This window comes from Salmo salar, chromosome 17 (assembly GCF_965601325.2).
Source record: "Salmo salar chromosome 17, fSalSal1, whole genome shotgun sequence".
In the NCBI taxonomy this organism is placed as follows: domain Eukaryota; kingdom Metazoa; phylum Chordata; class Actinopteri; order Salmoniformes; family Salmonidae; genus Salmo; species Salmo salar.
In genome coordinates this window covers 55586619-55601721 of record NC_138307.1, presented here as the reverse complement: position 1 = coordinate 55601721, position 15103 = coordinate 55586619, and the positions used below count along the sequence as shown (strand labels likewise).

The following is a 15103-nucleotide window of genomic DNA, read 5'->3' as shown; positions in this document are numbered from 1 at the left end:
TTGGGCTGTAAGCACAACCCCCACCTGTGGACGTCGGGCCCTCATACCACCCTCATGGAGTCTGTTTCTGACCGTTTGAGCAGACACATGCACATTTGTGGCCTGCTGGAGGTCATTTTGCAGGGCTCTGGCAGTGCTTCTCCTGCTCCTCCTTGCACAAAGGCGGAGGTAGCGGTCCTGCTGCTGGGTTGTTGCCCTCCTACGGCCTCCTCCACGTCTCCTGATGTACTGGCCTGTCTCCTGGTAGCGCCTCCATGCTCTGGACACTACGCTGACAGACACAGCAAACCTTCTTGCCACAGCTCGCATTGATGTGCCATCCTGGATGAGCTGCACTACCTGAGCCACTTGTGTGGGTTGTAGACTCTGTCTCATGGTACCACTAGAGTGAAAGCACCGCCAGCATTCAAAAGTGACCAAAACATCAGCCAGGAAGCATAGGAACTGAGAAGTGGTCTGTAGTCCCCACGTGCAGAACCACTCCTTAATTGGGGGTGTCTTGCTAATTGCCTATAATTTCCACCTGTTGTCTATTCCATTTGCACAACAGCATGTGAAATGTATTGTCAATCAGTGTTGCTTCCTAAGTGGACAGTTTGATATCACAGAAGTGTGATTGACTTGGAGTTACATTGTGTTGTTTAAGTGTTCCCTTTATTTTTTTGAGCAGTGTATTAACAAACGGAACAACCCTTTAACTTTTGAAACCCCTGCCAAGAATCCTGTATGATCTTCCTCTTGTTAATTAAGCATCAAAAGCTTGTCATGTGAGTTTATTTATCATGTTTAAAATATATATGTTTGCCAACACAATGCTGCATCAGTGGACATATGAGTGACAGCAAGAGTAACCCTGGCTGGTAAAGGTTGGATCTATTGAAGATGCTGGCATCATTTTCCCTTCATAGTCCAATTGTTATTAACGGCCCAGTAGGTCCTGGTCACCGTTCACTTTTACAACAACCGCAAAGCTCCGTCCCCCTCGCCCAGTTTGGAGAGCCTAAAAATAAAGAGAAGTGTCACAACTGTTATGGCGCCCCAGGGCCAATCGTTGACCCCCTTCTCTTATGTTACCCAATGGTGTTGCGTCTCGCTATCTCCGTCTGATTAGAGAATACCCATCCTGCAGTTGTATATGGTCGTGACGGGGGCATTCCAGGGAGTCCAAGGGCCTGACGCGAACTTCAGGGGTGCCGAGCTTTTTAAAACCCTGTCCTGCCTAGAGCTTCATTTAGCTACTCAAGTGTAACGGACATCACCAAGCGGGCTGCCGCCACCGACTTCGTAGGGCTACTAGCGGTCCTGTGCTGTCCATTGTACAGACAACGCGTTCATCTTTCTACAGTCTATTCTTCTTCCGTGCCAAGGTGTCTATTGGAGCTACCACTTTTTTCACTATTCTGATACATAGAAAATCAGGGGACCGTCCACGTTGGAAACGATAAACGGATTAAACGGACAAGCTCCACTCCAATCACAAGTACAAACGAAAATCTCACTTACTCTCTCTTTCATATTTTTCCAAGTTTTCTAACTGTTTTCACCGCCAGTGCGCAAGCTTGGCACTGGCGCACAAGAAACTTTTTTTTTTATTTCTTTCCACGCTCCCTTGCGTGTCGTAACGTTCACACACTGGCCCCACTGATTGTGGTATAAAAAGGGCACGGAAACCGACAACATGATGAGCAATAATACTTACTACGAGCAGCAGCAGCCGCCGCAGTACTACCAGAGTACGGACAACGGTGACGACGAAGAAGAGGAGATGCCGGCTACGGAGAAGGACCTCGCTGAGGATGCGCCCTGGAAGAAAATCCAACAGAACACCTTCACCAGGTGGTGTAACGAGCACCTCAAGTGCCTCAACAAGCGGATCAACGACCTACAGAAAGACCTGACCGACGGGCTCAAGCTCATTGGTCTCCTGGAGGTTTTGAGCCAGAAGAAAATGTACAGAAAGTACCACGCCAGACCTAACTTCAGACAGATGAAACTGGAAAATGTGTCCGTCGCGCTGGAATTCTTGGAGAGAGAACACATAAAGCTGGTATCGATAGGTAAGTGGTGTTTGCATTTAGGACCGATATAGCGCAATGGTTGGGTTTCTCGGAACATGTTGAAAGTTGTTGCTTTGTCCACTCTGTCTGGGGTAGCCACTTTTGGGGATACAGTTACTGGTTAGAGGGCGTTTTTGAGTCAGGGGAACGAGTCTGAGATTGATTTCTCCTCAAAATGAATGAAACATACTTTGATGTTATAGAAACGTAATGCGCAATGCAGCTTTAATTAATTTCGAATTAAAATTATTCCTGGTTGTGTTGTTGACTGTTCCATAATTATATTGTTCAGAGTTGTGTTTTCACTGTATAGACTTCTCCATAACTGTTGCATGCGTTATAAACAGTGCATAAATGAAATGCACTGTACTTTTTGACGCAAATTACGCACGTCGTTGATATGTACTTCTGTGCGTAAGAGTGACCAGACAACGGCGCGATGTGTTCAGGATGCGCCATTCAAGAAATGTCCCCTTTCTGACTGCCCGACAAAGACTGCTTTCAGCTGTATCCGGGAAACAGAGAGACTCTGGATTCGGTGCATGCCTCTGGATTCCTGTGTGTTATTACTGTGTAAATCATGCATGGTCCCATTAGAAGCGACACTGCCAAATGAGAGTCATTACAATCTCAGGTTTAACCAACTTGGCTGCTGTCATTTGTTGTTCATGAAATGAAATACTGAATGAGTCATTTGGAGCGTTCTCATGGAATGGATAGTCTCCCATTTTAATTAGGCAATGACTTTGTAGTTGCTTTTGAATGATGTAGTAATTTGGCATCTCTATCTCATGTGTTCAAATATGTGAAATAAAGATGAATAAGTAACAAGTAGTCTACAAAGCATTTGTATATATCCCGTTCAAAAGGCACATAAATATTTTGTCTTGCCCATTCACCCTATGAACGGCACACACCCAATCCATGTCTCAATTGTTTCAAGGCTTAAAAATCCTTCTTTAACCTGTCTCCTCCCGTTCATCTACATGTATTGAAGTGGATTTAACAGGTGACATGAATAAGGGATCATAGCTTTCTCCTGGATTCACCTGGTCAGTCCATACAACTGTTCTTAATGTTTTGTACACTCAGCGTACGTCACTCACATTTTATCTTATCTGATGACATTACCCACCAGGTCTTATAGAATCAGTGCTCCAGGATGTAGGATATGTTCTTGGAGAACCAATAACAACATCAGAGAGGCAGGGGCTCAGCTTGATGGCCCTGACTGCATCTAATGTGGATTGTGATGATTTTGGGGTATTTTTTGGTATTTCTGGTATTTTATTAGAATCCCCATTAGCTGTTACAAAAGCAGCAGCTACTCTTCCTGGGGTCCACACAAAACATGAAACATGACACAATACAGAACATCAATAGACAAGAACAGCTCAAGGACAGAACTACATCATAAAAAAAAAGTTGTTAGCGGCAGGAGCGGCAGGTAGCCTAGTGGTTAGAATGTTGGGCTAGTAACCAAAAGGTTGCTAGATCGAATCCCTGAGCTGACAAGGTAAAAATCTGTTGTTCTGCCCCTAAACAAGGCAGTTAACCCACTGTTCTCTAGTTACCTGTCTTAACCCACTGTTCCCCAGTAACCTGTCATTGCAAATAAGAATTTGTTCTTAACTGACTTGCCTAGTTAAATAAAAAATGCATGCATACAAACTATCTAGGTCAAATAGGGAAGAGGTGCGGTTGCTTTATCTGTTTTTTTAAACCAGGTTTGCTGTTTATTTGAGCAATATGAGATGGAAGGAAGTTTCATGCAATATGGGTTCTACGCATTCTTGAATTTGTTCTGGATTTGGGGACTCTGAAAAGACCCCTGGTGGCATATGATGATGATGATGATGATGATGATGCAGCAGCCAGCTGGACAGACAGTAGTCTACTGTTAAGACTGGCCCTGTAGAGGGCTCCTCTGTTGCTGAGCCTTATAACAGTGATTTATGAATGCACCTTGTGCTCAGAGAATATGTGGTTCTAAGGAAAATGGTCCTTGGCTGAGCTTTCTGCCTTGAAACTAATCAATGCTATTATATTTATTCTCAGAATATTAAACAGGTTCATGAGCAAAGGCAGCACATCAAAGCATCCCACCTTGCTGTCAACAGCTGTTGTGCTGATGTGTTGTGGCTGTGTTGGCCAAGGCTTGATAAGAGCATGGCAACAGCCATTCATTCTGCCTACCAACAGCAAAACAGACTGCAAACAGGTCGGGCAACAAGATGGGATGGCAAGGGGTTGGTACACACACAGCAGTTGTTTCAGCAGTGCCTTAGGTGTGTTGGTGTTAGATTTGTCCTTGTGTCAACTGTTTGAAGGTGTAAAGACCACCAAAGACTATGGAATACCTGAAGGTCCCAGCTACTGGACCATTCAATATGATTAGAGGTTCTGTGGTACACTGGGAAAAAAATCCTGTTGATTTTACCATAATTTACTGGCAGCCAGTTACCTATAAATTACTGTAAAAAAGGTACAATATGTACCTTTTTTATGGTATGTCATTTCTTTTTTACAGTGTACCATTCCCCTATTCTGAAGAGACATCAGTGGTACAGACCCCAGTTCCCACTCTGGCCTTTGTTGTTTTCTTCGTATTACACTTTGTTTACTTTCTGTCACATACAGTGCCTTCAGAAAGTATTTGCACCCCTTGACTTTCTAAACATTTAGTTATGTTTTCAAAATGGGATTAAAATGGATTTAATTATCCTTTTTTGTCAAGGATCCACACAAGATATATTACTGTTTTATTTTTCATGAATAAAATAAAATATCATAGATTGTTTCTTCCACTTTGACAAAACTCTATATTTGATTTCATTTATGAAAAATAAGTAGTAATATATCTTGAATAGATACGTATTCCACCCCCTAAATCAATACATGTTAGAATCACCTTTGGAAGCGACTACAGCTGTGACTGTTTTTGCGTACGTCTCTAAGAGTTTAGCATACCTGGATTGTACAATATTTGCCCGTTATTCTCAAAGAAATTATTCAAGCTCAATCAAGTTGGTTGTTGATCATTGCTAGACAGCCATTTTCAGGTCTTGCCATAGATTTTCAAGCCGATTTAAGTCTACTATAACTAGGCCACTCAGGAACATTCAGTGTTGTCTTGGTAAGAAACTCCAGTGTAGATTTGGCCTTGTGTTTTAGGATACTTTCCTACTGAAAGGTGACTTTGCCTCTCAGTGTCTGTTGGAAAGCAGACTGAGACAGGTTTTCCTCTAGGATTTTGCCTGTGCTTACAGTAGCTCTATTCCAATGCTTTTATCCTAAAAATCTCCCTAGTCCATGCCGATGACAAGCATACCCATAACATGATGCAGCCGCCACCATGCTTGAAGTGTGGTACTCAGTTATTTCTTGTGTTGGATTTGGCCCAAACATAACGCTTTGCATTCAGTACAAAAAGGTAATTTCTTTGCCAATTTTTTTGCATTATTACTTTAGTGCCTTATTGCAAACAGGATGCATGTTTTGGAATATTTGTATTCTGTAAAAGCTTTCTTCTTTTCACTCTGTCATTTAGGTTAGTATTGTGGAGTAACTACAATGTTGTTGATCCATCCTCAGGTCAAACTGAAACTGGGTCAGCTTTGAGGGGTTATCGGGTGTAATATCTCTTAGGGCTACCCAGGATGCAGTGTGATAAAGGGGGAAATGGGTCAACAAGCAGACAGAGTCATTGGGAAGGGACCGGACCAGGGTGGCTCAGTGACATTGGTGATAAGAGTGATCCTTCCAGAAGGGCACCTGCCATGGCTTTCTCTCTCTCAGTGGGGGGTGGAGGGGAGTGTTGGGTAACAGAAGAGCTGGAGAACACACAGACACTCACACACTCACTCGGTCTTTCTCCCTCACACACACGATACACACACACACTCATGGTGTGTATCGTGGCTCTCTGGTTGTCTGGATGCCAGCAGGCAGGGAAGGAAGACTAGAGGGTGTGTGACTTGGAGAGTTGGAAGTCAGTGTGTGTCACAGAGTGTGTGACTTGGAGAGTTGGAAGTCAGTGTGTGTCACAGAGTGTGTGACTTGGAGAGTTGGAAGTCAGTGTGTGTCACAGAGTGTGTGACTTGGAGAGTTGGAAGTCCAGTAAGTACAGGAAAGGTTACTGCCACAGGAAATTCAGACTGATATCCCCCTCCCCCTGGTTCTGGTGGTTTGGCCTTCTGGCTCTCTGGTTGTCTGGTAGTGTGGTAGTCTGGAGGGGCAGTGAGGGGCCAGCCTGGCCCAGGTCAGCTTCACTCATTTGGGGAAGGGGGCGGCTGATTGATGGGCAGACAGCTGGGGCTCTGGGCTCCCTCCACTAACAGGTGCCTAAAATAGACCCACATACAGCCCCAGAGTGGCACAGAGAGAGGGGGCGGGGGAGCAGACTGTGAAAGAGGGGTTAGTTAAAAGAGAGGAGGCAGCGCAGTTGGGAGAATGAGAGGGGTTAGGAGAGAGGTTGTGGAGAGAGGGGGCCGTGAGAGCGGAGAGGGAAATTACAAGGGTATGACGGGGCGAGCCTGCTAGGAAGAGGTGACTGAGACGTATGGCGCTGAGGAGGGTTTTAGGTGGGGGTCCTGAATAGTTGGGTCTCCCTTTTCCCGGCACTAAGACACAGTAGTATATGACAGTATGACTCAAACAGACCATCCATTATGACATTAGATTTTGCTTACTCATAAAGTAAGAACCTCGCTCTTTGATGAATGAGTATATCTCACTCTCTCTCTCTATCTATCTATCTATCTATCTATCTATCTATCTATCTATCTATCTATCTATCTATCTATCTATCTATCTATCTATCTATCTATCTATCTATCTATCTATCTATCTATCTATCTATCTATCTATCTATCTATCTATCTATCTATCTATCTATCTGTCTGTCTGTCTGTCTGTCTGTCTGTCTGTCTGTCTGTCTGTCTGTCTGTCTGTCTGTCTGTCTGTCTGTCTGTCTGTCTGTCTGTCTGTCTGTCTGTCTGTCTGTCTGTCTGTCTGTCTGTCTGTCTGTCTGTCTGTCTGTCTGTCTGTCTGTCTGTCTGTCTGTCTGTCTGTCTGTCTATCTATCTATCTATCTATCTATCTATCTATCCCCTCTCAATTAAATTCAATTCAAGGGGCTTTATTGGCATGGGAAACATATGTTAACATTGCCAAAGCAAGTGAAGTAGATAATATACAAAAGTGAAATAAACAATAAAAATTAACAATAAACAATACACATACAGAAGTTTCAAAATAATAAAGACATTACAAATGTCATATTATGTATATATACAGTGTTGTAACAATGTACAAATGCTTAAAGTACACAAGGGAAAATAAATAAGCATAAATATGAGTTGTATTTACAATGATGTTTGTTCTTCACTGGTTGCCTTTTTCTTGTGGCAACAGGTCACAAATCTTGCTGCTGTGATGGCGCACTGTGGTATTTCACCCAGTAGATATGGGAGTTTATCAAAGTTGGGTTTGTTTTCGAATTCTTTGTGGATCTGTGTAATCTGAGGGAAATATGTGTCTCTAATATGGTCATACATTGGGCAGGAGGTTAAGAAGTGCAGCTCAGTTTCCACCTCATTTTGTGGGCAGTGTGCACATAGCCTGTCTTCTCTTGAGAGCCGTGTCTACCTACGGCGGCCTTTCTCAATAGCAAGGCTATGCTCACCGAGTCTGTACATAGTCAAAGCTTTCCTTAAGTTTGGGTCAGTCACAGAGGTCAGGTATTCAGTCCTGATGAGAGAAACAGAGAAGTTGAGTGGGGCCCTCTGATTGGTTGGCCGTTTTATTTGACTGCGGTATGATTGACCCCATTGTGGGTTCACATCATAGTTGTGAATTTAACAGAGGGGAAAGTTGCGGTACCTCCAGTAGTAGCTGTGTGTATGTGTGTGTGTGTGTGTGTTTCCTGTATCACTATCCAAGGCTAAATGCTGTGGTTCTGTAATGGGTCTCTGACATGACTGTGCTATTTGGTGGGTAGCAATGACAGAGAGAGAAAAAGGGAAAGATGGAGGGTGGGAGAGAGTAGCGGGGGAGGGAGCAGTATGGAGGAAGAGCGGGAGAGAGTACAGGGAGAGGATAGGGGAGAAAGAGAGAGGGATAGAAGCCGGAGGATAGAGGGAGAGAGATAGCAGTATAGAGAGAGAGAGAGGTTGGTGGTGGTGACTGGTCCTTACGTTGATGATCTCACTCCTTCAGCAAGTCTCTGGTGTGTGTGATAAAAATGTAACCTTACCCCAATGTTACCCCAACACGCTGAGGTTCCAAGTTGCTCCTGGTCTCCTGGTGTTAGACAGTGTTCAGGCTCTGTGGTAGTAGACCCTATGGGGTAGTAGACGTATTAACTGTTGCAGATCCTTCAACTGGTTCTCTCCTCTCAGGAACAACACACTCCCTGCTCTCTTACTTTACAGGAGCTGAGGGAAGTGAGTGAGACCACTCTCTCTCTTTCCCCATCGTTTTTGTCTCTCCTTCTCTCTCTCTTCGTCTCGGTCTCTGTCTCGTCATCTCAATCTCTCTCTCTCTCTCTCTCTCTCTCTCTCTCTCTCTCTCTCTCTTTCTCACCCTCTCTCTTTCTCCCTCTCTCTCGCCCTCTCTTCATTTCCTTCTCTCTCTCTCTCTCTTCCCCTGTCCCTGTCTTCCTCACCCTCTCTCTCTCTCTCTCTCCCTCTCTCTCTCTCCCTACAACAGTGTCTCTAATTGTTAACATGTGTCAGAGGCAGTCAGCTCAGAAGAATGTCAGAGCAGGGCCAGAACCCCCCCCTACTCACCCCCCCACACACTTCTCTTGCAGCCACCAGGGATAAGAAACTCTGGCTAGCCAATAGAGGATAATAACTCTGATTGCACCACCACCTCCACCAGCTCCACCACCACCACCACCTCCCCCAAAAACACAGCACCCCCTGTTAATATCTTTCTTTACAAAGGAAGCCCTCTATATTGGATTTATATTGTTTCTCCTCCCATAGACTTCCAGCCATTTCTCTTGTGTCATGTACAGTATTTAGATACAGATGACTTAAGAAAAGGTCCAGCTTTTCAACAGCCAGTTGAATATGTCGCCTCATTGTTAGAGGGCCATGTGTTTAGTGTTGCAGTCTGGGTAGAGGGAATTGAATGGGCTATATGTACGATCTATTAATGAGGTGGAAACACATACAGTCTAATGACAATATCAGTCTCACACTGAGAACCCCTGAACTGATATTGGTGTAACAATCAATTTGCTGTGTTATATAGTATTCTGGCTAAAACAACACATATTTCCATGTATCTACAGTAATCCAGCTGTGAATACTGCATTGATGTACTGTGTATTTCCACTGGTTATCATAGGAGGCTGAGGATATGCTCTGCATTCCATCTTTGGATTCAATGAACCTTAGCAGAAGTGCAGGTATTTGAGATTATAAAACAGATGGGTCTAATCCTGGATGCTCATTGGTTAAAACCATATTCCATCTGGTGTCTATTCCACAAGTTACCACCGGCTAAATCTATGACTTTGAAATGCCTATTTACTCTGTTCCAGCTGACTGCACAATCCACTGTCTCATCTCAGCCAGGCAATTTATATACTAGATCTTCACTATAAAAAACATCTAGACATCATCTTCCATTTCTTTTAGACTAGCATTTGGTTTTCAACAGCGGAGATTAGTAATAACCTCGCTGTCTGTCTCTCCGACACTAGTAACATTGTTTCAATATTGAAGCAATCTCCATCTGTCCTATGGTAATGAACGTGTCGGGAGTCGGGACGAGACAGACAGACTGGCATATACACAAAGAAATGTCTATAGAAAAACACTAAATACAGCTAGTTTGCAGTTTCATTCCAGCTTCAGTTTCTTCTGAACAGTGGGCTGGCGAGAGAGCAAATGTTCAACGCCCGGCGAAACCGTACATCATTAGCTCATTTTTATGGATGTATAAAAAAAGAAATCATTAGAAAACAACTCAAACAAACTCAAATGCAGCTACTTTGCTGTTATTCTGGTTGCACTGTTTGACGTGACTGTGTTAGCCAAAGTTGGCTAGCTAGCAAGCAAGGGATAAGAAGTTTGCAAGCTATCATGGCTAGGGAAGATTTAGAACGAAGGACTGGGTCACGTCCATAGTTTTAGAACAAAAAGACTTAACGACTGGGCCACGTCTCTGGCAACCGAACCGATAGAATGAACGACCATCCGGCTTGGGAATCAACCCTAGATTTGTGTCGGGACTATATATCGTGGAGGGGGAAATACAGTAGCATAAATAAATAAATCAAAACTACATTTTTTCTTAAAATATGTCAATCATTATTTGAATATGTTGGAATCTTGTTGTATAAAAGTGATAATGCCCTCGAAGCCGTTGTTGTTAGGCCTGAGACGAAGGCCTAACAACACCCGTGCCACTATCCTTCAGACACCAGCTTCTCTGGCATTATCACTTAAGTAGAATCCATTCATTGTCTCCTGTTCATTCTTGCCTGCTCTCTCTCTCTCTCTATCTCTCTCTCTCTCTCTCTCTCTCTCTCTCTCTCTCTCTCTCTCTTTCACCATCTCTCCTCTCTCCATCTCAGTGGTCTGCGTGAGTCGAAAAGCATGCGGAGGAGCATAGTGAGAGGAAGAAGTCCGTCCACAAGTTAAATGTTCCGAAAGGCACTGCTCGTAAAAGCTTTAGCACGGCACCACAGCCAGGGTCAAACAAGGACCACAGAGCAGTTTCCACTGGCGAGAGAGAGAGAGATTAAGAGTGGAGTGAAAGATAAAGTAGAGAGGAGACAGAGAGATGGACAGGAAGAGAAGAGTGGAAACAGGGGATAGGGTGAGTGGAAGAGGGATGCGATGGTCAGGGAGAGAGACTGGTTAAACATAACGTGTTATTCCAGAGACTGACGTTTCTAACAGACAGACCTACCAGACAGTCGATGTTCCTTTGAGTCCAGCCAAGAGAACCAAAATCATAGGGTTGGTTGGGATTAGATATTTTGAACCCGTGTCATTGCATGTTTATTATGACTAGCCACAAAGTTTTTTCACTGATCATGAGAGGAATTAATCCAAGGGGTCCTGATGTTTATGGTGATGTTATATGTCAGGCAGTGACACAGCCACCTCCTTCCTGTGAGGATGTTTGGGTATATGAGTTTACAGCACATCACTTTGTTTGTTACTCTGTCCACATAGACTTGGCACCATAACCATAGATAGGGTCAGTGTCCATAGCAACAAAACGTTTCCAAACCACATTTCCACAATTTCCATGTTTAAGACAGCTGGGATGACCTAATGGTTTCTGGTGGAAACAGGTTATCAGGGTTAACCCATCTGGACTGCACGATTACACAGTGGAAGATATAATATGGAGAGAAGAGTAACAGATGAGAAAGAGAGAGGGGGGAGAGAGAGAGAGAGAGGGTTCTGGAGTTGAGAATGGAGTATGGGTTGGGTTTGAATCTGCCCTCGCTCTTCGACATAGCTAACATCCAGTGCTGTGGTGCCTGGCATAGGTAGGTTGAGGTCTCTAAGGTTATCTAAAGAGATTGACCCAACAATATCTGCTAGTACAAAACATATCCTGGTCCAAGGTGTCTGTGAGGTGAATGGGGAAGACTGGTGAGGGGGTGAGAACTGCAGATGAGTGAAGGTGAGATGGTAGAGGGTGAGAAAGGTGACAGTTGAGAGGGCGACAGGGCAAAGGATCAGCACCTCACCAAGTGTGCCAGCTGGGCCTGCTGGGGTCACGAGTTAGAGGCCATGAGTCAGGTTCATGGTGGCTCCACTTCCAAGCGGAAGCGGAAACTGGATTAGGATAGTCTAGCGACGGATGTCTGGGAATGTGTGTGTGTGTGTGTGTGTGTGTTTGTTTGTGTCTGATTGCGTGTGTGGGGGGTTTGTGTGTGTCTATGTGTTTCTGCGTAGACTGAGTCACTCAAATCCGGAGTGTCAGAACAGAGAGCAGTAGCCTTTATAACTGACTGGTCAAAAGTGAGAGACACAGAAAAACAGAGAGGTAGTTACATGGTACCCTGTGTCAGTGACGTCACTTAAGGTCCCCTTTCAATGTCTGTCACAGTATAATGTAACCTAGTGTATGTGGAGTGCCCTCCAAGCTAAATAGACAATCTGTTGTAGTCTACACACACACTTCTTAGGACCCTGAGAAATCGCCAAGTGCATTCTGGGGCAGTTGGTGTCAGGCACAACTGCTGTTAGCAGCCCAGAAATGATCTCATCAGCATTCTGATCCTTAATCCATTTCTCTCTAGTCTGCTGCCTACAGGGTTGCTAGATCGGACCCTGACTCTACTTCCCTCTGCTCCCCAAGGTGTTGCCTGATCTAAGCCCTTATTCATCTTCACTCTTCTCCTGGTCCCTATGTAGTTGCCAGATTGGGAATTTGGCTTTATCCAGGCACAGGCCTCTCTCCTCCCCTCCCAGAGAGCAGGGCAGGTTCCATTGGCGTGCTGTGAGGTCAGAGCGGGGGAAAGGACCACGACGGAGGGGGAAAATGACTGATAACATGTTTCGGATATTTCCCAGGCTCATCACGAATCGGGGATTTTAAGGAATCTGGCACCCTGCTGCAGGCACTGATGACAGGTCAAGGCAAGGCTGGGGGAAGGGGGTGAGGGTGAGGCGAGGCAAGAGGAGTGATAGCAGGGTGTGGGGGAGGGCCCAGCTGTGTAGCGCCCAGATGTTTGTCCCTCAGCATGGGGGAAAAAATGAATACATTAACCCTTTGAAAACTCCCTCTGCTCTTCATGAACTTGCCACTCCACACACCCCTTTACCTGGGACAGATCAGAAGAGAAGAAACGTGCACTTATATCACCAACACCCCTGTTAGTGAGAATGAAGAGAACAGCTTGAGTCTTTCTCCCTTATCTTACCAGGGAAGAATGTGTGTCTGAGTGACACTGGGACATTACAAACCTGCTGGGGAGTTCAAATGATATAGTTGTAACACCCACATCCTTTATCAATTAGATGTAGTCCCTTTTGAAGCAGCCAAAACAGCTGGCTGTTCATTCTATGGGCTAAGATAGGGTTTCTACCTGTCACTCTCTCCATCCATTTTTGGCTCATGTTTGCCTGTCTCATGCTCTGGCCCTTGGGATGTTTTCTTTGGTGAGGCTTTTTCATGAATGACTGTTCTGGGTCTCCTGAGATACGCTTGTGAATGGAGTTTAAGGCACGCTCTGTCATTCACAACATGTTTCACATGGTGAGTTTGAAGGCCTATGAAAATGTCAGAGGAATTCACACACACACACACACACACACACACACACACACACACACACACACACACACACACACACACACACACACACACACACACACACACACACACACACACACACACACACACACACACACATATGCACATGCACACACACACGCACACACAAATATACACACACTCAAACACACTCAAAGATATACACACACTCTCTCTCTCTTTCTCTCACTCTCACACACACACACGTATGCACTCACATACACTGAGTGTACAAAACATTAAGAACACCTGCTCTTTCCACGACATAGACTGACCAGGTGAATCCAGGTGAAAGCTATGATCCCTTATTGATGTCACTTGTTAAATTCACTTCAATCAGTGTAGATGAAGTGGAGGAGACAGGGTAAAGAAGGGTTTTTAAGCCTTGAGACAATTGAGACATGGATTGGGTATGTGTGCCATTCAGAGGGTGAATGAGCAAGACAAAAGATTTAAGGGCAAGAACTGCAACGCTACTGGGTTTTTCACGCTCAACAGTTTCCTGTGTGTATCAAGAATGGTCCACCACACAACGACATCCAGCAAACTTGACACAACTGTGGAAAGCATTGGAGTCCTGATCTGACAGCAGAGTGGTGTTTAATGATCCTTTCCATCTGCTAAGAGCACTCACAAACACACAATATCAGCAGTTTCCCTGCAAGGTCTGATCAAGGCCCTTCCTACAATTCTAAACATTTTGTCATGGGGCAGAGAGAGCATTTCTTCTGCAGTTTTGCAGCTAATTTCCTGTAATTAATTTTTTTTTTTTGCCATGGCTTATGATGTGTTCAAATGCTATCTGGGGCCCTTGGGGCTGCAGGGGTGTGCGTTATGCCAGTGATACAGATGGTATAACTGGCATACCACACTGTATCTATCTGCCATTCCACAGCACATCTACCACTCTTCAGAAGACAAACTCATCTGCATGGTTTGCATATTTAGTTAGTTTGCATATTTCAGTTAAATAGTATGTAGTAACTCTCTCTGTGTCTTCTGCCCTGTTCTGTTTTCAGTCTGTGCTTTCTCTCTGTAGTCTGCTCACTGTCACACACACACACACACACACACAGCTTATCTCCTGTACAGAGAGTAGATATTGTAAAGGCAGGCCCAGGCCAGGTGCCATGAGGCTGAGAGAGGGAGGCGTTTAATCACACACTAATGCCTTGACTCCAGAGACACTGATGCCTCACATATGGACACATGTACACACACACGTACGCACACACACACACACACACACACACACACACACACACACACACAGACACGCACACGCACACGCACACACACACACACACACACACACACACACACACACACACACACACACACACACACACACACACACACACACACACACACACACACACACACACACACACACAGCATTTCTATCGAAGACGTGGATGTCTATTAAGGCAGCCCCCCGCACCTCGGATTCAGAGGGGTTAAATGAGGAAGACACATTTCAGTTGAATGCATTCAGTTATACAACTGACTAGATATCCCACCTTCCCCTTATCTGTGCCATCTTTCTGTGTGATCCATATGTATGGGCCAGTCTTAGTGTATGGGTTCACATTGATATCTGTTCTGCACGTACAGTATGCATAAGTATGTGTGTCTGTGTTTATGTCGCTATACAGTATGCGTGAGATTCCTCTAAGTATAATAGAAAGTGTAGGGTTTCTGTCTGTACCGTAGTGTTGATGAGGACGTGGGTCCTTACAGTTCCCTCA

General features: G+C 44.6%; 1 protein-coding gene across 7 annotated transcripts in view; it reads left to right on the top strand.

Annotated features, from left to right (window-relative positions):
- Positions 1–1134: 1134 nt before the first annotated feature.
- Positions 1135–15103, top strand: part of LOC106576205 (filamin-C) — a 77692-nt gene continuing 63723 nt past the window's right edge. For 4 of the 7 annotated variants that reach the window (XM_045699801.2, XM_045699798.2, XM_045699800.2 and 1 more), the window contains exon 1: positions 1136–2057. In XM_045699801.2, the coding sequence (XP_045555757.2) occupies positions 1679–2057 (379 nt within the window). In that variant the 5' untranslated portion in view covers positions 1136–1678. Of the gene's footprint in view, positions 2058–15103 lie in introns of all 7 variants that reach the window. The other 3 variants (XM_045699794.2, XM_082963877.1, XM_045699792.2) reach the window with 1 other exon arrangement.